Source organism: Amblyomma americanum, chromosome 1, assembly GCF_052857255.1.
Source record: "Amblyomma americanum isolate KBUSLIRL-KWMA chromosome 1, ASM5285725v1, whole genome shotgun sequence".
NCBI classification, from domain to species: domain Eukaryota; kingdom Metazoa; phylum Arthropoda; class Arachnida; order Ixodida; family Ixodidae; genus Amblyomma; species Amblyomma americanum.
The window spans coordinates 69,060,247-69,083,689 of NC_135497.1; the positions used below are offsets into that span (position 1 = coordinate 69,060,247).

At 42.5% G+C, this 23,443-nt stretch overlaps 2 protein-coding genes across 2 annotated transcripts; one reads left to right on the top strand and one right to left on the bottom strand.

Moving 5' to 3' along the window:
- Window positions 1-697: 697 nt before the first annotated feature.
- LOC144112967 (E3 ubiquitin-protein ligase TM129) lies at window positions 698-13,056 on the bottom strand (the record flags this gene model as incomplete). The annotated part of the gene is given in 5 exon segments (XM_077645816.1): window positions 698-906; window positions 7,531-7,690; window positions 10,062-10,294; window positions 10,851-11,089; window positions 12,800-13,056. Coding segments are annotated over 5 exon segments (1,046 nt in total), but the record flags the coding sequence as incomplete, so codon positions are not given.
- A 198-nt stretch (window positions 13,057-13,254) lies between these two features.
- On the top strand, window positions 13,255-22,767 carry LOC144112968 (tetratricopeptide repeat protein 1-like). Its single transcript, XM_077645817.1, has 7 exons — window positions 13,255-13,394; window positions 13,746-13,958; window positions 14,363-14,536; window positions 16,976-17,012; window positions 17,230-17,378; window positions 22,438-22,492; window positions 22,594-22,767. Exons 2-7 carry the CDS (start codon window positions 13,764-13,766, stop codon window positions 22,707-22,709), a joined length of 726 nt encoding a protein of 241 aa, XP_077501943.1. The 5' UTR covers window positions 13,255-13,394; window positions 13,746-13,763; the 3' UTR covers window positions 22,710-22,767.
- Window positions 22,768-23,443: the final 676 nt, after the last annotated feature.

The following is a 23,443-nucleotide window of genomic DNA, read 5'->3' on the forward strand; positions in this document are numbered from 1 at the left end:
GTGTAGTCAATTTATTTTATCTTATTTTATATTCAGAGCTATGGCTGCAAATTTGTGCCAAATTAGTAAACAAGCATCTACACTAAGCACCTCGCGAACATATGCAAAAAAAGCGCAGTTGAAACGCACGCCAATTAGAGTATGCAACCAAGAGGCCTTCAAGAGATGAAAGGTATCTGACGTGTTTCATGCACCATAACTGTCCTATAACAACCATGGCATGCACTACTCACTGGAGTCCTATGTTCCACTGATGCCAAAGAGTGAATTTCCACAATGAAATAAAACGCAACTGAATTAAGCCCTTCAGAGCGGCAGGAACAACCGTATTGCTATATGCCCTTAATGGGCATAAAACCTGAAAAGGCAATTTGCGACAATGGAAAGCATAGCGCATGATGCAACACAAGCACACGGCCGGCGGTCGTATACAAAACGCAGCGACGACTTCAGAGAAGGTAGTGCAGGGAGTGTGTTCGCCTACACAGTATCATCATACCTGCCACGGCGGCGGTGAAAGCGATGCTGCTCCACAGCGCCCTCTGGGCACCGTACGGAGCCTATGATTGCAATTACAAGAAAGCTGCCACGCTCAAAAGTTTTTCCCTGCAAAGCATGCTAGCTTGGGCCTAATGTAGACACTAGGGGCAACAATGTTAAATAAAAATTGGCTGTGCAGCACTTCAGCTGAGCTGACCTGCAGGTGGGGCAGAAGCAGCGACTCCCCAGCCATGTCTCGGGGCGGGCCTGATCTTGGCGGCTGGCAAACCAACGGCCCATGCAGTCCAGGCACCACATTGGCCGACACAGGCAGCCCTGGCACTGTCCCACTAGAGCTTCGTCACACAGCTTTTGCAGTTTCACATTGGCCGTTGTCTGCATGCAGCCAATGCATGGCTCCAGTTCCTGCACCAGGCAGACAGCAGCCATGTTCCCATCTTCTAGCTAGGAAACTTACTCAACACTGAGCTATGAGCAGTGTAAAGAGTGTGAGCAAACATGAGCGCACAACCTCAAAAGACAATGCAGCAGAAGCAAGTTACAAGGCACCATTGATACACTGTCAAGTCTCATTACATGAACACTGCTTAGTCAAGTTTCATTTCAGTGCTACAATAAAACGCACATGATTCGTTTCTGTGTTGGTTACTGTAAGATGAAATACTAACTACCGTATAATCTCGTGCAAGGGCTGTACCTGTGTATGGGCTGCACACCCAGTTTTGGGCTAGATAATTAAGAAAAAGAATAAGGTTTTAATTTCAGTGCGGGCTGCATCTTCAAAATTGACACCCAAACTTAAAAAAAAAAATTCAACCCTTACACGAGTTTATACCATAGTTCCTGTCTTTGCTCTTCTGATTGCAAAACACTTTGTTCACATGAAGTCTGTACAGTACAACTTATAAAGACCGCCTTCGCAACATTTTTTTTCCCCTCACCTTTAATGATCATGATGTTTTACCCACTTTGCCTTGGTTTAGAGAAGTATAGTGCGAATTTCAGATATCATGAGGGAACCCACTACTCTGTATGCATGCATCTGCTTATGTCACACTTTTGTACCACACTCTTGTGTCTGCTGGTCGTCTTATGATAATTTAATGTTGCACGGAAGCACTCAAGGTCTCTAGTGCACAGTCCATGGTTTTATACACATGTTGCAGGCAAAAACTCTGTCTCTTTTCTGCCCCATTTAGCTTCACTAAATCGTCAGATGAACTCCTTGTGTATGTATTTTGATAGAGGAACATAATTGTGTGAGTCAATTCCATAAGATACAAATTCTGAAAATGTTGCCTCGAAAGGCTGTGGGCTTCAAGTTAACTATAGCACACTGTGTTCGTCTCTCATGAAAAAAAGAAGCAAATTGTTAAATTTCATGTCCAGAAGTGACACATGGGCTATGAGTAACGCCATAAAGAAGGGCTCCGGATTATTTTAGACCACCTGGGCTTTTTGATAAACAGCACATGGCTATATTTTGCGCTCCACCTCCATTGAAACGATATGTATACATAACTACATGGGTTGGAGCAGCCTCCAAGAAATGGTGCCTCTTGTCCAGGAAGAAATAACTGGAGTTCTGATATTAAATGGGTACAAATAACTTGGTGCATGCTGCCAGACACATGACTGGAGTGGCATGATCCCAAATGCTGGGTGGGGCCCAACTAATGATTACAAAGGGGGTAATGGTGACTTGCCATTAAAAACAACTCACTCTGCAGGGAGGAAGCAGAGAGATCATGTCAAAATCATTGTTGGAGACTCATACCTATACGGCTCTCACAAAAGATGATGGCTCAGTCATCGGGCTATGTGCGTTCCTTACAAGCTTGTGCAGAATCAAGAATGTGCAGGCCTTTGGTTGAACAAGAGAGCCTGGATACACTGCAACTCTTAAAGATCTGGCTTCACCCTTTGCTACGCATAAAAGGCCAGCAATCGGGCATCTTTGCATGAGCCTGATTGGAGAATTGGTTTGGGTCAATTTTTGTTGAAATTCTCAAATATTGAATTGAATACCTAATATTTGTTCAGTATTAAACAAAATTAGAACCAATCAGCATTAGACAAAAAAAAAAAGAAACTGACATGCACAGATATGTATGCTGCTTAATTAGACAGCCTAAGAGTATGCAACCTGTAATGTGGTCATGCAAACTAAGTGACAAAATGAAAATCCATGAACTGACATGACTGCCAACTAAAAATAACATGACGGGTAATAAAACATCATTAGTACTTTGGATTTCAATTAGGACCGAAAAATAAGCCCACATTTATAAAATGCCCCCCCCCCCCCCTTTTCCCGAAAAAAAAAAAAAAAGAATAAATTGGCGAACATACCGAGCCTTGGAAGGAGGCTTTACTGCACAAACAGCGAGCAACCCGTGACGAGCGCACAGTTTCGGCTAGCTGATATGAACAACGCGGAAGTGAGAGAAGGGGAATGCACATAATCACCAGAATGCGAGACTGCTCTAAAATAAAGATCAGAAAGAAATATCCAGCGATGTGCCAGTTGGTGTCCGAAAGTGGCACACAGCTGGTTTCGGATGGTTGGCGAATGAGTGACCGATTGACCACCGTTGCCACGGGCTGGCAGCGAAATACAGAAACTGAAACTACATGGCCAGGTTATCTTTTGGACTAGCGACAGAGACGCCTGCAGTTATGCACACGCCAGTGTGCACAGGCTAAAATGTACCATGCAATAGGCAGGATTTTTACACAATCACTTGTCCTGCAGGTGACACCTTGACTCGCGACATTCTGCAAATGGGCTTTCTCGCATATCACAGCTGATCAAACAATATGGCGAAGCTCATGCTAGAAGATTGTGAAGGCGACAGGACAAGTACCACAGGTGTATGCATTAAATATGAAGCACATTGCGGTTGTCTGTGTCACACAAGAAATCGTGCACTTCACATTGTGATTGTGTGGGAGGACGGCCATCTTATTTTTATCAAGTGTTGTGGGAAAGCCTACTTCAGGAATTTTTCCCAAGGTTCAAGTTGTCTGAATGCGACCAATCCACGCGATGAATAATGGAGACGAAAGCGAAGAGGGCTTCTTTGTGCTGTTTTCCTGACACTTTAAACTTGATTTTCATATAATTTGCCCAGATATTGTCATTTTCCCATGATCAGATTTCTGAAAGTTGGTGGTATTGTTGCCAAATAGGTATTAGGAAATTTTCGAATATCCATTTCTCAAATCGAATATGAACTGAATAACAAACACAATCAATTCATATTTGAAATTCTGAATATTCGCAGACGCTTAAATATCACACACAGTCAAACCTATTTCGACTACCGATCCTTGTATACTCTGTTAAAGAGAACTTTGACCTGATCTTCAAGAGGCTTAATGAGATTTGAAGAAAATACTAAAACTAACTTCTGAGCCAAGCATGGCAATGCCTGAACAAAAAAGCAAACAAAGGACTGTTCTTTTAAACATCGGTGGTAAAAAAATTTATAGCAAGACAAATCAGCCACCGACTGCTTCAGCATACCTATTAACAGGTCTATCTTTAGAAATCTGCTACTGTTACTAATTATTTCCTGTGGTCCCATACACTACTGCAGTCAAGTGCAATTATAAGAGTCCCAACAGAAACAAATGCTTGCCAAGAAAAAAAAAGAGAACATCGATTGACAAGAGATAGCTTTGATATAATAACCCTTGTTCCCCATTTATCCTTCCAGCTCTTTGATGCAGGCTGAAGTCAAAGTTCAAAGGAATTAAAATGATGCAGCAAACATTATACATCAGTTTCTATATATCTCGTGTGACCTCAAGTCCTCTTATGCTGTAGCCCCCATTTGGCTATTGAAACGAAAACAAGATGAGAGGAAAAATTTAATTATAAATTATTTACTGCCGTTGGTGAATTCTATGAGGCAATCCATGCTTACCAATACACTGAACAACATTCCAAATAAAGAAGATACAACCAAAATTTGGTGTTCCTATTCCTTTCAGAAGGGTGCACATTTGTATAACAACAGCACCAAAGCAGACATGGGTAGGAAGGACACTGCCAGAAAGTTTGGCTCCTCTCACCACAGCGCCCTACATACACCTCTGCCCCTGCACCACACAAAAACCCCTACAGCCCACCATGGCTTTGGTGTTTGCCTGCTGATACCAAGGTGGTGGGTTCTAACCTGGGTTCAAACCCAGCTGTAGTGGCTATATTTTGATGGAAGCGACATACAAAAAAATGGTGGACAACTTGGTGTGGGAGGCCAAATGCGAATTAGGTGCGCTAGCACTTCGGTTTTCACCTTGGTTTCCGTTAGAGGCTCGATTTTCAAAGTCAAGCAAGCTTCAGACAAAGATTGGCAAAATCAGATTTAAGCTCTGCCTTAAGGGTATAACATGATAGTGTTAATGGGTTAGTGTGCATATCTGCGGAATTGGTCATTCTCTACTTTACATTCACAGATCGCTGGAAGTCCTCAAACAACTCCTGGCGCAGTGGTGCAGCGGTTAAGCCATGCACCTCTGCTTTGCAATGGCAGGTGCTGCCACCAGTGTGGCTTGTGAAACCCTCCTCTACATTAATCTAGTGCCCTCAACTACAGTGCTCCTCATAGGCAATGTGTCCCTTCGAGATGTTAAACCCCACAATTTGCAATTTACAACCCCACTGCCATCTGCTATGGTGACCAACGCCTCCAAGAATATCATGGATTGAATTCATGCACAGCATTTATAGAAAACCTGCGAAGTCTCCATGAACTTTTAGGGGCCTATAATTAGGCTAAAGAGAGCTAAGCCAAAGCCTAAAAAATACAAATTGTTTCCTCTGAGTTAACATTTGCCACTACAAAACGGAGTGCATAAAGTGCACAGCATTTTTGTGCTCGCACGTGAGGATTGCAGAGATGCCATTCCGTCAAAAGCAGTGTGCATAAATAAGCATAAAGCATAAAAATAAGTGGATCTGTGAGTAAAAACTTCACAACAACATGACATCCCTGCTGCTACTGACAAGAGCCTTCATTCACTTGGTGCAACACTAGGCCTTAACGCTAAGCCCGGGAAGCCGGTTAGAAAATGCCTGGAAAGATGGTTAAAGAGATGAATGTGCCGATAGCATTACATTCGTTCTTTTATATTTTCTGCGGCATCTGAAGAGTACTTCCAGCCATTCTGATGATTTGATTTCAACGGAGAAAAGGCAGCTTGGCTGAAGAGTGCCACAGCAAAAGTGTTCAGGTTTACACTAGGTACTCATTTCTCCCAATCATTTCACCCCACAGAAACCAAACATCAGGCCAGAGGAAGGTTGTGCCCATGAATAATCCGGTGGCTATCTGGTAGCACTGGCGATCAAACCTCCCACCCGCATGCTAGGCGGATGCTCAAACTACTGGGTCACCGCTGCGATGTACATGGAGCCATTCCGTACCCCCAGATTCAGTCAATATTACTGGCCAAATCTCCATATCAGTGACCTTTTTGTTTTTGGTTCTGTATCTTCCTGATCAATCGAATATGCACTCTTGGACTTGTGTTCAACCTTGGCTGCCTACATTTAATATGTCAAATGTTTATTATACACATAGCTGAACACTTCACCTGAGTTCGGTGTTTGATGCACATACATATACTGAAAAATGCAATCATGAACTGAGGAAAGAGAGGCAGTGCTGAGCAGAAAGTCAGACCAGATCAAGAGTGGGCGTAGCCAGCCTGAGCCTGGCTATGGTGATACAAGGCCAAGGCCACAGAAGAGCGTGGCATTAGTATCACGCTCAGCAAGACACAGCGCAAGGCCCACAAACAATACTGCAACAAAAGCTTGCGACAGTAGCTGAAACATGGTGACTGGTCCTTGAGGCTTGGAAAGATAAGTAAAGATGAAAAGTGCACTGCCATTAATGAATCACAGTGGCAGTAGTGAGAGGCCCATGCAATGCTGGGACATTAGAGCAGCGCGAGTGGAGGTAAAACAGGCGGAGCAGAAAGCCTGGAAAAAGGTTCAATGTCTGTAAAGGGATGCTGCAGAATAAACTGGAACGGGAAGCAGATCGGCGAAAACGGCAGGCAAGAGCAAAAATTCGTCATGCCCCAAAAGCAGACGAGGTGTGGCATGCATGACAGCGAGAGAAGCGACACAAATGAGAAAGCTGTCGCATTATGCCTATCTGGAATGTGGGTCCCTTAACTGTTCCTTATTTCTTGCTAGGGCATTAACTGGATGTTAAATGAACGCACACCCTATTGAAATGAAACAATATTAGCTACAGTAATGGCTGTGCCATGGAGGCAAAAAGGCGCAAAGCACACAGGTGCACCCTATCACTGCGTGCACTAACAGAAGGTGGAAAGGTGGCCAAAAGTTAAGAGGGAGTGGATATTGTCAGTCATCTTAATCCCCGTTTTCATAGCATAGGGCAGTGTTCTCAATCTTTTCAGCCTTGTGGAATGCCAATGACCTGTTACCTTGGCTTCCACCCGCTCATGCCTAACATCCTAGCGAAAAAGAGCATGCAGACGCACAACCCCTTAAAAAATACCCAAATAAAATTAAACCCACTTGCTACAGTAAAACAGTCGGCTATAAGCAATTGTAGTATGATTAGCCCTAAAATAAAGTGAGTAAAGGAAAGGTGGGACTCGACGTATGCATGGAGTGCTCAAAGAAACGCAAGAATTCTGCAGAAACCATGAGTTCTGCAGAACCCAGTTTGAGAGCCGCTTGCAAAGGGCAAATTTCCATGTGCACCATGCTCCTTGTGTCAGGCAGTAGCCCTTGCTAATAAGTGCAGTCCGACTCATGTCGATTGTCGCAATTCATTTTGGCACACCGTTAGTGCAATTTCATCAAAAGTATCAAGCTTATGACAGAAGGTGACACAGTGCAGTTTTAAGCAACTGGTGTAGCATTTCTACCTCTGTAACAGACTGGCTCAATTGGACGACTTGCACATTTTGGAGATTCAAAGCACACTTACTAAACAAACAGCAATCTCAAAAATAAGTCCATGAGGTTGTACTCACCATGCCTGCTGGCAGCCTGTACTTGGCATTCTGTTCGACATGGCTTCTGAAAGCATCAGTGAACCTGTCACTTAGACTTCGGTGTATTACAATATTACGAACATTGTCCAATGGGGCTTGAAGTTTTTCTTTCAGGTCATTGTACTCCATTGAGTTCACCCTGCAACCAACAGTCAAGAATCAGAGGTGCTGCATTAGAGGAAATGCCAGTAAAGGTTTATATAATATGAACGCTTGCACAGCCTATTACATCCCATTTTAGCAACTGGAAGGAATCCTGTTCTTAGCACTTCCAACAGCACCAAAAAGATCTTTTGGGTATGCAAACTTTACACCTGGCCCTTCAAAACTACTGCAATTTTTGCAGCAAGCTTAACACATGTGAATGCTATATAGTCAAGGACAATTGTCAATAAACTATGGTGCACTTGCAGCCAACTTACACAGCAATCTGGCGATTTTCGGCACACTGGCAAAAACTGCTCTAGTTTGGCTATGAGCAAAAGAGGGGAAAAAATAAGCACTTGAACTTTCATGAAAATTACAAAATTTCTACTTCAAATTGCTTTGCAGGACCGATTTGCAACATTACAAAGACTAAGGCCCCTAGTTCCTGTGATTCCGGGACAAACTGTTAATTTGATAATTTTCATGGAATGTGCCACATTCTCTTTTTCTGGTGTTATTGCTTTACCAGTACGAATGACAGAACGAACAGCATGCAATTAACTTAGCCACCTAAACTGACTTCAAGGCTAGAATTCAGCAACGAACGAAGTTCTGCTGATGCCTTGAGATGCTTGCTCCTTCATCTTCTAGATAAAGCAGGCAAGCAGGCACGAGCAAGTTCTTTTGAAAGCAATCTTTTGAATGAATCTTTTGAAAGCAATATTAATAGCAGTGGCAAAAAATGTTCCTACAGTAGAACCCTTCTATAGGAAAGTAACTCGGACCAGCAAAAATCTTTACTATATCAGTTGTTGGCCCTGAGGATGCTCTCTGGTAATTGGCTACTTACTTAACACAAAGTGTTGGTTTATAAAAAAAAAAACACTCAGAAATACCTTCCATACTGCTCTTATCATCCCTTTATGAGTGAATGATTTATTGTCAGTAATCACACTTCATTTTATGACGTTTTCGATTTCGTTTACGGCTTGTGGAAGTACTGCATTTTGCATGAATACAAGTTTGAATCCATGTGAAAACCAAAGTTTTGCGTGAACACGACATCGTCTTGGGCAGCCTCAGCGTCACTGAGGAGGCAATAGTTAAGAAACGCGCGCGACACAGTCAAGCGAGGCAAAACTGTCCATGCATTAGTCGTGCTTCTGCTTCTTGCCGCCACTTTGAATCAAGTGATGGGAAAATCTTTAAACCCAATTTTCCTCGCAATAAAGTAATCTTTTTTGCTGCTGGATAAATGTCAACAAAGCCAGTAAGAGCCATGGAATTGATTTTTATGGAGAATGGAAGTTGTACAGAGTTGTCCTCCACGTCCTTTGAAAACAAACCTTGTGAGAACTGCCTAGTGCACTGGCACTGAACAAATCCTCTTACGAAAGTAAGGAGTTATATGTATTCACATACTTTTTGTTTTTTCCTCTAGACAGCACTCTCCCCCTGTTGGTGTGTTTCTAACTACCCCCAAAAGCGAAGCCACGATGCTGCTTTTCTGTGGCAGTTTTTGCTGGTGCACAGTGCCAACATGTGCCAAAACGCGTGGCCATCAGAAAACTTGACACCTCTTGTAAACTCTCCCTCCTCCAAACTTAAAGACAAACAAAAGGCAAGAAAAGGCCACTGAAGACAATTTGATATGGTGTCAATTACTTTAAAAAACAGGAGCTTAAAGCCTTTAGACCCCAGTTACTCTTCATGCATGTTTAAACACATTTTTTCTTGAGAAACCTTTCAATGAAACCATGCTTTCAGTAAACTCTACCCACCTTCAACAGAAATTAACGCTTGACAACAGTGTGTAGCTGGGCTATTTGATAGAGATTCTAGAAATGAGGAAGCAGTGTGTTGACACAGGATGCAAGAGGAGGCAATACATCATAACAGCATCTGGCTTTGAATCACCTTTCTGTGTTCAGCATAACTGTGCTGTTTTCTCATTAGGAAATACAGCACAAAATAGACTAAAGGTCATGCACTCCATTTTATCCGTTAACAATTGTGCTTCAAGAAAATGCACAATTAGATATCTGGTAACTACCAGCAACATGCACAATTAGCATTTAATATGAGCAGTTGCTAAAATAACAAGCACTCTTGGCTGATGAGGGTTCTAAATTTTCAAAAGATCGAGAAGAAAATAATAATGAAGTCCACGGTGCAAATGAGCGCTGCTTCAGTCACTCCTAAGCTTAAGGTCTCATCAGTAACCTATTTCAGTAAAGAAAGAAAAAAGGATAATAATAATAATAATAATCATAAGAAGAAGCACAAGAGATATTCAAATGCACAGCACTCTCATGGTGCAGTATCAAGTTTCCTTTGTGCCAGACAGCAACTGGGTGACACACCTGATGGTGAAAGATGGGATTCCAGGCCTGCGACTCCTGACGAGAATGTCCAGATATTGGATGCCCATGCCGCTGACATGCGATACTGAGTGCTCAGCACTGCCCACCAGCTCCAAAACTGCATCTGTCTGCTGGATTAGGTGCAAGTTGTATGGTGTAGCCTTGATGATCCATGAATTAGTTACCACCGTGCGTGTGAGTGATCCTGCGCCACTAATGAACTTGTCTACCTGCTTGAAAAAACAAAATCACCAATGAAACACATGAAACATGCATATTGCCAATTGATCATTTTTATTTCTCTACAGGCTATAGACTTCTAAAACCAGACTCATGCTAAAGTGTGCTATTCCCAAAAGGGTGGTGCCAAAGTTAGACCACAATGCATCACGTGCATGTTAAAACCTCACCCTCAGTTGTGCGCACCTCTTGCAGGGAGGTTGAGGAGGGGGACTAACGAAACTGACTGAAGCCTTTGTCTTCCCTGGCTATGCCTACTTGTAGTGGATCATGTAAAGATGGCTGCGAGATGCTATTCCAGCAGAATGCAAGATATTTTAGGTCAACAAAAATCTGCTTATTGGCCAAAAGCTGACAACATCCCCTCTTTGTGGAATAGTCAGGTAGCGACTACAAGAGCCAAGCACCTGCCTGACAGACATGGTTGCAAGATGCAGCAAGGCGTCATATTTAGCACAGCCTTATATCTCACTTGTGTTCCCCCTGAATTGGCATGCCTGAGAATACCACACACGATGCACTGTAGTAGAATGCCATATCTCAGCCCACCTGGGAAAACTCTACATTGATGCGCATGGCGATGAGGCGCCAGGGGCTGCCGTACTGGAGCAGCCGCTGGGTCACAGGGTGCCGAGCCCAGTCAGCCATGGACCATGTGAAAGCCAACACAATGCCCGCCGTGAATACCAGACAAGAGATAGCCAGGCCTCCCTGCCACAACAGATTTGACTGCCACAGTTCCACAACACTGTCATCCTCAATCAGGTTTGTGAAACCAACGAAGTAACCTGGAATGCAAGGTACAAGGTCAGGTAAGATTAAACCAGACCACACCGAGGTTTTCTGACATGCACAAAGTTCTTTACATGTCAACCCTCTTACAAACAGATTTAGCATGAGAGAATGCTTCAGCCACTACACCATGGCTGTCGTATAATAAACTAGATATGCAAGACAGTGCTTTCTTTACTAACAGGATGACGCTGAGGGCCCAGCAAACTATGCATATTACCTATGAAGCATTACTAGTGCTTTATTTTTCTTTTTTTGCAGTGAAGTGGCAGGCTCACCACGGTCATCCAGTTTTGCCCAGAAAGCCAATTTTGGGCAGAAGCAGCAAAATGGTCTATTTGTGCTTTAAAACCTGCACATTCTGATAGACAATGCCACAGTAAAACAATAATTCAGTGTTACTTTTTTTCACATGTTCCCTTCATCTACATTTAAAGGCAACAGAACAATTTGAGGAAAATGAATCTCACAGTGCATAACAAGACACAATGAAGCATCAGAGGATTTCTATTGATTGTAACTTGTACACAATGTTGACCCGGAAGTATTGAAAATTAGTACAGGTGTTGTGCTGTGTGAGACTTGGACAAAATAGTACAGTGTTTTGAAATGGCGCAGGCATCTCTGTGAACTACAAAATTGTTAAATAGTGCTCCTAAACGCAATCACAATTATGAGAGGACAAGTTAATCTAGTTAGCAGAGCAACGAAAGGGGCTAGTTACTGCTTCATGACTGAATTGAATTTAGCACTTAGTTTTTACAAAGAATACAAACGGACAACACAAAAGATGAACCGTTTCATCTGATGTCATTTTTTACGTTGTCCATTTGTGAAATTATTTCTGTCAAGTTAATCAAGAACTGTTTTTGAAACTAATGCACAGCTGCTAAAGGTGATACTTTACTACACATATGCCAACAGTGTTCCAATATGAATGCTGAACTCGACGTCTAAAAAGTTCGCATGACCCAGTTATACTATTAACACCCTTTAGAATGACTGCAACGCATTGGTACACCTTAGAAAGATATAAAAAAAAAAAACATGACGGCTGCTCCAAACACTCCATATCCATGATATATCACTCGTACACACAGAAAATGGCGGCTTGCACTGTACGTATGGAAAATATTACACGCAGAACTTCGAAAAATATGCTGACGGCAAGTTTCGGCAGTCATTACGAAAGCCGGAAGCACAGAATGCTACGCGTTTTGTCGAGCAGCGCTTCAAGCAGGACGCCGTAACTGCACGGTCAAAACCTGGCCGCTCTAACTGCAGTTTCGCTCACTGTCATGCCTCGCGAAAGCCCTCCGTGCACAGCCAGGCAGCTGGACAAATAACGCGCTATGCGCAACGCGACACCCGTTCGTGGAACAACGAGCACTGCATCCCTCGCCCGCATTCCATCCGACTTTTGCTACATATTGCTGCTTTCGTGAAAAGTCAGCGGGCTGCGCTAATTGAAGGAACCTGTAAGCTGAATGCATACGGCCTACCTGCGCAACTGTGTTGGCGTACTGATGACCACATAACGTTGCGGAGAGGACACGTCACTTCTATACAGAGGCCACAACATATCGAACATAGCTTTGAAACACGACAAAATATATGCGCCAGCAGGCGCTTTACTCTGGAAAGCCGTACTCACGCGAAACAAAGCCGCGGCGCTCGCTGCGAAACGTATTAAAGACAAACATTACCTAGCGGCAGAAAAGTATGAACGATAACTGTCAACAGTGTCCTTTGAATGTGGTGTTCAACAAACTTCACGTCCTCTTTGTCGATGAACCGTCCGACGAGATGTGTGAGCGTCAAGCCTGCTGTCACAAATTCAGTCGGTGGCGTAAGTATATAAACACATATCATAGCGTACACTACGCTAAACCAAACGGCCTCCGTCGCCATGTTTATTTACATAGCAGTCCCGGCTTGGCTAAGCTAGCCACCCTCGCACAGTGCTAAGCCGCTCGTACGCGGATTGGCGGATCGACCAACAACTGATAAAAAAAGAGAAGGCAATACGCGACGTACTGAAAAAATACAATCAATATTTAATTGTTGTAATGAAAATTGACTTAGTTAGCGTTAGGTAATTTTGAGTACGAAAATAATCTTTTTTTTCTGTTATATTCAAATTCTGCGGCGGTGAAAGCACATGCTCTCAGCAACTATGATCCACTAGTTGCAGCGTATGATTTTTTTGCGCATTTTGGTTCATTGATAACGCAGCGGTGGACGTGCATGTAGTTTAAGTTGAAATTTATGACAAACTGTCTGCGTAACACTGCTTAACCGGTAAGCTCTAACTCTCTAGCAGCACTTTTATATCGCTGGCCGTCTAATTTATTTCTGCCTTGCGCCTTGAGCTGGCTTGTGCTGAAGTGTGCATCGCATTACTTGACAGAATGCTCGGTTACGATTGGATAAAAATGTAAATATTGAGAAAGAAAACACAGTTAGCACCTCGTTTAGTCTCTCTGTACTGAGGCTTACATACTTCGGGGAGAAGTCCGGGGCCTGTAATTATAGGGACAATGAGCTCTGATGGCTGGTTGCTGGCAGGCATCTCCCCTTTTGACAGTCATGTTGTTTAGAAGTTGCATGGCAGATGATCATCTAGTAAACCTTAGTTGTGGTTTTTTTCAGCCGTCAGCGCGTGTAACCATGGCATCAAGTCCGAAAAGTGAAGGTATGGCCGTGACAGAGGATTCCACTGAAGTCTCCCAAGAAAAATTGCAGAGCACGGATCATCCGACAGACTCGGAGAACGTCGAGGGTGACGAGGAAGAGGACTTGTATATTATCGACGAAGAGGAGCTCGAGAAACTTGAGAAGACAATGAACGATGAAGAAAGAAAGGTATGACACTTCCTGCGTGGTTTATATGAAATGCTAGATAATGCCTCGATTCAGGCAAGTTTGATTTTGGGGCTGCTTTGGCATTCGCGTTCACAAAACCGTCGCATGCTAAGTCTGACTTTTTAATAGCAGTGTAAAGAGATCACTCTTGAATTGTCAGGTTGAAATCTCATTGCAATGTGTGCATGATGTGGATTGAAGTTGCTGCTCTTTGTTGTATTATAGCAATATGCGCAGCACTGCCTTCCATTCCTGCTAGTAGTGTGTAATGCAATTTTAATTGATTCAAGAATGGTAAGAGTACCAAGCGTGTCCTCTTGCTTATAATTATCTGATGTTACGGTAACAGGTTGTTACTCAGAAGCCACTGTAGAAACTTAAACTGTGTGTGTCTGTTTTCACAGTCCCGCAAGGAGCGTGCATTGAAGTTGAAAGCAGAGGGTAATGTTAGCTTCAAGACTGGCCAGTATGCTGATGCAATGGAGTCCTACACAGAAGCCTTGAGGATATGCCCTCTCTCATCATCTGCAGAGCGGTCTATTCTGTACTCAAATAGAGGTGCTACATGGGCGAGGCTGGTGAGTAGTTCCTTTTAATGTGAAAGCTTTATATGGCTCATGAGGCGAAAAATCCGGCATTGTTGTTGACCACGCGAGATGGTCCGAAAACCCACATGACCTCATGAAGTCATTGGCAGTGCCTACATCATCAGGAAAGGAAGAAAAATAAAATTTAAATAAAATTGCTCCTGAAGTGGGTTTGGAACGCAGACTGGCGCGAACAGATCAGCTTTGCTGGCTACTTATTAGAGCACTGCGCTATCACTGCAACACAGCACCCGGTGTGCTAAACTGCCAGTCTCTCGCAGTGAGTTTGGGTATCGTCGTCTTCGTCAACTTCTATTCAGGCGACGCAAACAGATCAGCTTCGCTGGCCACTACATTATAGTAGTACGCCATTGCCGCACCGCATGCATGATTTCGCATTCACAGTGTGTATGTAGCCTTAAGTGCTCTCCGTAATTTTGTAACTGGGCATCGAGTCAAAGAAGAGGAGTTGGAACACTTGTCTTCTGGTAGTATTCGTCCAAGTGTGTTGCAATGCTTCGGTAAAGCTCATTATTCATACTTTGCCTGATGTATCCAACTGATATCAAAAGTTGAGGTGGCTGCCAAAGACCAGTTTTCTTTTCATCTGTGCACACCATGCTGAGTTGTTGAGATTCAGTATTTTTGGCTGCAGTACCAGTGGTGTGGTTCTTGACCAACTACTAGTTGTGCAAAGCAGCATGCAGATAGAACAGGTTTCTGCTTACGTCTGGCATTCACCTTCCAAGCTGTAAACTACTTTGAGCAGTTTTGTATTGAGTTTCTATTTCTCTTTATTGTAATGCTTTGCCATCTAACTGTATTTGCTAGTGGTCAGAATTCTGAATTCAATAAACTTCCTTGCTCTCAGTAAAGGCTGATTGGTGATAATGTGCCGAATTTTGAATGTGTTGCTTTTCGTCTGGTAGCTGTGGTGTCTTGTTCCTTGTGTGGAAACTAATGTTGCTGCCAGTATGAAGCTCGGCTTGTGTAACGAAGCTTAGTGTACTATAACAGCAGCTGATGCAACAGGTAGACCAATTGCCAAGACACAAATGCAACCTACAAAAAAAAATGTTAGTCTTATGCTGTTTGTGTTGCCAAAATTTTTATTCATTGATGCTTGTTCAGGGCATGTAATTGTCTAAAAAAAAATTGAAAGACTTCGTAAATTTGCGGTGGGTTCTTGCTTTGTGAGGTAGTTTTCGCCATGTAAAGGAGCATTTGACAGCTTTGGAAAGGATGAGCTCTGTTTTGGTGTGCAGTTGTAGGCATTTGTATGGCAACCTTTTATGAATTGCTGTGAATGATATGAGATATCATCACAGTAAGTGGCTGTCTTCTCTTTTATGCTGTTGAATTTACTTTGCGGATTAATTATCTGGCTTGTCCGTGAATGATGTGCTGCAAATTTATATACAGTTCTCACACCAAAACAGTACAAGGACACATGCACGATTGCTCAGCTGGATGTTATTGAAAATGTCTCAACAATGAAAAGTGTGCTATTAGCATGTGGTCTGCTTTAAAAAGAAGCCTTGCTGAATTCTTTGTGGGCTGGACTTCTTGGCGTAGTAAAGATTTTAATGTCACTGACATTGATGTAACAGTCTTCCATCTTTGGCTGCGACACTTGAAAAAATTTTTCTGGTCAAAATATTGGCCTAATCAGGCACAGAAATCACATGCAAAGTAGCATATTATGGTCTATATTATTCGAGAAATCATATAAAGGAGTGTAGATGTCAAATTTGTGGTTGCGTCTTTCTTCTTTGTAATGATGTGCAAGACATCAGTATGCATGGATCCCCATGTGGTATTTGCATACAGCCACTAATAATAAACAACTAACCAAAAACTGCAGTGAGTTGTCTTCAGGAATGAAGTTGTTAGTTCACCGCACTTGTATCTACTTCTTGTCCTCGTCTGTCATCCGCCAGCACTGCTTTTCTCAATGGTTGTAACCAATAAACTCGCCCAGCAATACATCCTGTTCATTCTTTTGTGTTGGAAATAAAAATGTGTTCGAAGTGCGAAAATCTGGAAGCAGGCTGTGCTAGAAAATGAAGGGGCCTAAATATGGCTATGTTTTTACATAGTTGACTTGGAAACACAAGCTCTGTGTTTTTACGTATGGGACACAAGAACGCTAAAATACATGTCCGAAATTGCACTTCTTGAAAGGTATACAATTATCACCTCATAAATGCAGTGCTTCGTGAATCTATTTGTCTGCTGAGCAGATATGTTGTCCAGAAATTGTAATGTCGGCTCACTGTGCTTTTTCATGGAGGTGGCATGCATACACTGCCACTATGCTGCTGTGAAAATGTATTGTTATCAATTGGTTGCTATTATTATTTTTCATCAAACCTATTTTTTTTTTTTTTCTGGCTGGTTCAAGTCTTCTGCCTTTCTTTTTTGTTTTAGGAAAAGAAGAAAGTAGCAATAAAGGATTGCACGAAAGGTAAGTAGTGGCTTCATGAATACACAGCAGTTCCTAGATTAATTTGGTGTCGATTCATCAAGAGCATGATGTGGCAATTATTGTTAGCTTTGTCAGTAGTGTTCTGACGGCACTGTTCAATTCGATTACTTGCATCAGTCTATAAAGTTAGTCAAATATGCTGTTCTAAAACTGTGTCTGTTATGTAAACGCTTAATTTCAATTCTTTTGCCTTCAGCCATAGAGCTGAACCCCTCCTATCTGAAGCCCATCCTGAAGAGAGCACAGCTCTACAAGGAGACAAATAATCTGGATGATGCGCTAAAGGACTACCAGCGTGTCCTGGAACTAGACCCCAGCATTGGAGAGGCACGGCATGCATGCATGGTGAGTCTTAGTGAAATTTAATTTTTTCATAACCCCTGCCACCTGTATGGTAGGATGGCAAACTGCATGATGTCTTGTTAATGCAGATTTACTCCATGACCTCCATGTCCTATTTTTTTTTTTTTTGTCAGCATGAATTAGAGCCCATATGTAATGGTTGCAATTGTAATGAATCTTCGCTTATTACAAAAGAGAGCAGTGCTGTTGTGAAGATAGATATATAAGAGCAGTGGCATACTATCTCAGGTAAAATGAACTACCATGGCCGTGCCACGTGGTTAGAAAGATTGAGGCTTCATACTCTTGCCCTCGCAGTAGAAAAACGTGCGCTTCTTCTGAGCGCAGACTGAAGAGTGTCTTCCAGTCACGTGACATGCATCCTACACGTGAATGTGGTGACCCAAAAAGAGCATTAAAAAGGTGGCATTAAAACTCTGACTGCTGGGTTCGATCCTGGCCATAGTGTCCGTATTCCAATGGAGGCAAAATACAAAAATGCCCATGCGCTGTGCAATCTCGGCTCATGTTAAAGAGGAGCCCTCCACTACGGCATCCCTGGTAGCCCATGTGCTGCTTTGGGATGTTAAACACCTCAATTTACAATTTAAAATTTAGATAACCACCAGACAAGTGTGCGTCGATGGCATATAGGTTCAATCAGTGTGTGTGCATGCCTGCTAGTCGAAGTGTCTTAACTGGTAAAAATAGCGTCGTGAGTGCGAGGAATGAGCAGCGATGAAAGTGAAATTACCATTCAAACCTTATGATTAACCAGTGGCAGCTGTTTGGAAAGTCTGAATACACCAGGCATGTGGTGTGCCTTGCTGGCCCAGCCTGTTCATTCGGCTCTCCACCTTCTGTGCTGCTATCATCATTGGAAAGTCTTGCAAGCTGATGCGCTTTGGAAGCTACTTTCCTATAGACCTCCTGCATGTTTGCAAACAAACGAGGTGGCGCTGCAGTCGCTAGCGGGCTCGCGGTAGGCAAAAGGCTGGGGTCTTTTGTTTTGTGACGAAAAATTTAGCAAAATATTCAGTTGAAATTTATAAATTACGCTTTTTAGATGTGTGGTTGTCGAAAATTCTCAGGTAATTTTTTTGGTTTATTTGAGGGTTTCTTTAATTTCAGTGCCGCATTTCTTTGACCAAAGCGAACGCGAAGCGGCCATAAACGAGGGAATAAACCTAAGGCTCGTTTTCTGATCTTTCACATTTTCTGCGATTGGCATCACGCACACCTTTGTAATTTCGTAACGCATGAAAGTAGAATGATTCTATTTGTTGCAAACGATTCCTGAGGCATTAAGGATTGTAATAAATCTCTCGGTTTTTTTTCCCTACATGTGCAGTACTATGTTAGTTTTTTTTTTGTAAGAAATGTTTTCATATAACTATGGATGCATAAGTACTGATCATTTAAAAAAGAACTAACAGCGCCATCATACAGGAAAGGGCTTTGTGAACATGCTTGCATAAAAAAATTTGCGCCCTTTCTATTATATTATTTAAGGCCTTGAGGTGACTTGACGAGGGTGTTAATTATAATGCACCAGGTATAGCTAGAAATGAAACCCATTACTGAAACTAGCATAGCAATTTCATATTAGCACCAAATTTAGTTATATATCGCACAAAAACACTTTTCTTTGCCGTGTCCCCTCTCAATCTCGCTACGCGTCTCTGTTAGTAGCCCGGCTGTGGCTGCTTCTTTCCAAACAAGCTGCGCGATCATGTACTACCTCATGAAACAGCTTATGACACATGCATGTCGCAATGAAAAAGCATGTGGCTTTTAGCACACTTAAGGTACGCTATTATAAGCACGCCAACGTGACCGCGCAAGATTGACTGAACTTACCAGACTTCTTTCTACTCGAATCAAATAATTACCTCGGTCATACTAAGAAACAGTTTCAAGTAAATATTAAATGCCATAACAAGTGCCATTAAAACATGCTGTGCTGTTACAACAAAAGAACGCATTCCTTGGGGGCACAGCGGCTCAAGGCGATAAATACGTGTGCTGCTTGCTACATATGTGCTTTTTTTCCTTGCGCAGCTACAAGCGTACTGTTCTGATGTTCAGATGAATGTACGCAGTAACTTGCATGCTATTAAGTACATTGAGTCGCAGTGCCGATCGACTCCCAGACTTCGCACTTTACTACCGCGGCCCATTCCCTGTCCAGGTTCATAATGTGGTATTTATCTGCGAGAAACCAATCGAGGCTAATTTAAATTTTCTTTTATGCTACTACGCGGATCCAGCAGTGACGCAGCTGGTCAGTACATGCTGCTTCTGTAGTGTGCAGGCATGATGCAGCCGTCGGTATCTGCGGCAACTGCGGTAGGCACGGGCAGGCGGAACCTGTTTTGCCTAGCATGCGAAAGTCTCTGCTGACATCAGCGCCACCGCATCTTCGTGATGTTGCGGGGTGAAGGAGGTCTATATGTTTTGGGCAGAATACAAAGGCGTGGTTGAAGCTTGACTTGTTCGCTGAATTGCTTGTTGAGTTTGACCGTGACCTGGCAAGAGAAGAAAGAAAGGTCCTGCTCGTGCATGACAACTGTGCGGTGCACCGCATGCCTTCTGTAACTGCTGTGGCCATGCTGTTCTTGCCATCGAATGCTACATGCAATGTCCAGCCGCTAGACATGGGCATCATTCATGTGCTAAAACTGGCCTATCGGCACCATGTTGTCCAGCACATACTGATTGCAACAGACCAAACACGCACAAACATCCTGGTTCGGATCTCTTCAGCACTGACATTGTAGAGCCATGCACTGACGACACCACTGTACGTTAAGTATGAGCACTCCCCAACTGCCAGGGATCTGATGAAGACAATTCGGAGGACGCTGACGTGCCATCAGTTGCCATGCACGGCTCAACCGCTAGTTATATTGTGTCCCTAAAACAGCTACTGGCTGGCACCAGGAGTCTTGGCGCAGAGCATATGACCGTGCTGAAAAGTTTGGAAAGCACCATTACAGGGTCTGCAGATGTGCATAACAAACTTTTTAAAGACTTAAGCACTTACTTAAGTCTTACTTTGTGTTTTTGGCTGTAATAAGGGAAGTCCACTTACTATGAACTTTGAGTGCTGCAAACATGAACAGCTATGCCAAGAGTTATACTACAGCAAAAGTTATGATTATTGGTAGTCCAGTCTTTGATCACACCATCAGTTGAAACACGTTTAAGGGTGACAGTCATGAAACCAGGTCTCATAACCAGTCACAGTTTGTTTCTAAACAGCTGTCTTGTGTTTCTTGGGCCTCTGGAAATGCTGGCTGCTTGAGATCACTTAGGATGCCTTGTGCCTGGTGTCAGCTGATGGATTCATTTGCGAGCTTTTTTGTCAAAACCAAGTTTGTCGGCCTAATTTCTTCAAATTGCTGTGACACCTATGCGGAGAAGTTTCCCTCTGAACTTTCCAATATCACTCAACTGTGCTTTTTTGCCAGCCATTACATTTTCATTGAGTCGCAGTCTATATTAAGTTTTAAAAAAGAAACCACACTAAAGTGCTATTACAGAGAACAACTAAAATGAACCTTTCTCAACATTCACTGCAACTTTTGCACAAAAATACTTGCAGTAATGTTAACAATAAAAATTTTCTCTAACTTTAATTTGTTACAAGTTTTTCATCCTGCTACAATCAGTGAATTTTGGTGCATTTAAAAAATATACTGAGCTGGCCAAGAGAACTGCCTGCAAACCTGAACCACTCAAATTTTCCTGCAGTGCATTGTCATTTTTTTTAACCATGGCATTCTCACAATAGGGCTCCTGCTATTAGGGTGCCTCAACACTGGCTATTTCATTACTCACTGTTATGAAACAGTGACAACACAGTCTGTAATTTTAGGTCAACCTAACCTTTTGTTAATAATTATACCTTTCATTATTGTAATCTTGATGTGGTGTTAGTGGTTGCTTAGGTGGTGTGATGTTGCAAAATGGATGTTCCTTATAGGCATTTTATCTGATTTGAAAGCCTCGGTAAGAAATATCATTTTAACGGCCACTAACTGGTATTTCATTTTTGTGTTTAGTGTGGAACAAATTTCATTAGTGTGCTGCAGTCTCCACATTAGGGCATTTTGTAAGATAAGTGATGTGGTCATTTAAACTTCTTTCCTTCCACCACGGCAAAGAAGTGACACTGATAGCTTTACTTTCAACCTCACCACTTGGCTCATGTTATGAGAGCTAGCGTACTCTCACTGACCAGCATTCTTATTTTACAGCTTGTAGGCCTGGATCACATCCATGGGTCAGGGGTGACTAATGGGGAGTCCATGCTCTTTGTTGCACACGTCTCATAATGCTGTGAACCCCTGGAGCGTTCCTCATATAGCTGTCACTCATAATGTTTGCTTTAGAAAACATTAAGAGGTAACACTGACTGACACTGAACAGAAACCAGTTGTAAAGCTTGAGCTTAGCAGCTCCCTGCTCATCACTAAGTGCTTCACTTCAAATACACACTGATTCCTTGATATGGATACATCACAGAGAGGTGCAAGGTGTCCGTGTTTGCAGTCTCCAAAGAATCGTGTTCAGCCAGCCTCACAAATGATATGCCTAATAATCTTAAAAACTGCAGTGCCTCATTTGAGCACAGCTGTGTCGAGAATGAAGTTTTCTTTTAGAGTGACAGCTGTATGAGGAATGCTTCAGGGTTTCACAGCATTATGAGACGGGTGCAACGAAGCATGTGGTGCTGGGGAAGCAGGAGGTGCATCACTGCTACTGCATTTGGTCAGCGTGGTCACTTTATGTTGTGCTGTACTGTGATTTTTCACTGCATGTATGTAGTGTATTGCGCTAGTCTGGTAGTGGCTTGGCTGAATGTGGAGTACTGTAAAAAATAAAGGCTGCAATGGTACTCTCCCATTAAAGGCAATGTTGTTGTAAGTAATTACAGGATGGTTTATTAGTTGCAGCATGTCTTAGTGCTGGCTGTGCCAAATTGTGTTGTGTGCATTTTCGCTACTGTTTTGAAGCATTCTGGGATTACAAATTTAATGTTTCTTGCTTTCAACAGACACTACCACATGAGATAAAAGAGAGAAATGAGAAATTACAAGCTGAAATGCTAGGTAAGGGCAGCTTCTTTTTTTCTTTTTTTAAACCACATGCCTACAATGGCACTTCGTCTACATTTTAAATGTCTGATGTTTTTTTGGTTTGTTTTCCACAGGTAAACTGAAGGAGCTTGGAAACCTTGTTCTAAAACCATTTGGTATGTCGACTGATAACTTCAAGCTTGTTAAAGAGGGGGAAGGGGGCGGATATAAAATACAGTTTCAAAAGTGAGTGTAAAATTGTGAAGTCATAACAAGTAAAATAAATTTTAGCTGTTACAGTTGGTTTCTATTGTGCCGTTTTTGTCTTATCTTCGAGTGACCAATGCTTGCTACAACTTTTACTTTGTTCAACTCTGTAGGCACGAAGAGTGCACTGACATACTGGAGGTTTGCAATGGCTGGTTTAATACATAGTGATGCTCTGCACAGATGCAGTATTTTTTTATGCTGAGTGCCTCTTCAGACCTTAGTTATTGCATTGAGTTGCAGGCTATAAAGAATGCAAAAAATATAACTTTAATTACTTTTGTGATACCTAATTCAGACTTTTACATGACTGCCATTCTGTTTGTGCTTTTTAAAAGGAGCAGCATAGGCTGTTGTATTTTTAATGTAGAATTAGATTTATTAATTCTGTCTTGAAAACCGTTCCGTAGTACGAGCCACGCTTTGAAGCCTCATATTAAAGGGACACTGAGGAGAACCCTATCAATTTTTTTTTGTTAGCAATATCTGATAGTTCGGCATTTCATGGCTTTGTTGACGCTTGTCCGGGAGCGAAAGATGGATTTATTTAAAAGAAATTTGGATTCGAAGTTGTAAATTTTTTTCCCGCCGCTCCGATTCAAACTTGAGAACTCTTATGACGACACAGAACGGAGTGACGTGAAACGTGATGTAAACGAAGACTCCGTGATTCCTGGCGGCTAGCGGTGTGGTCTAGTAGCTACCGAAATGAAAGCT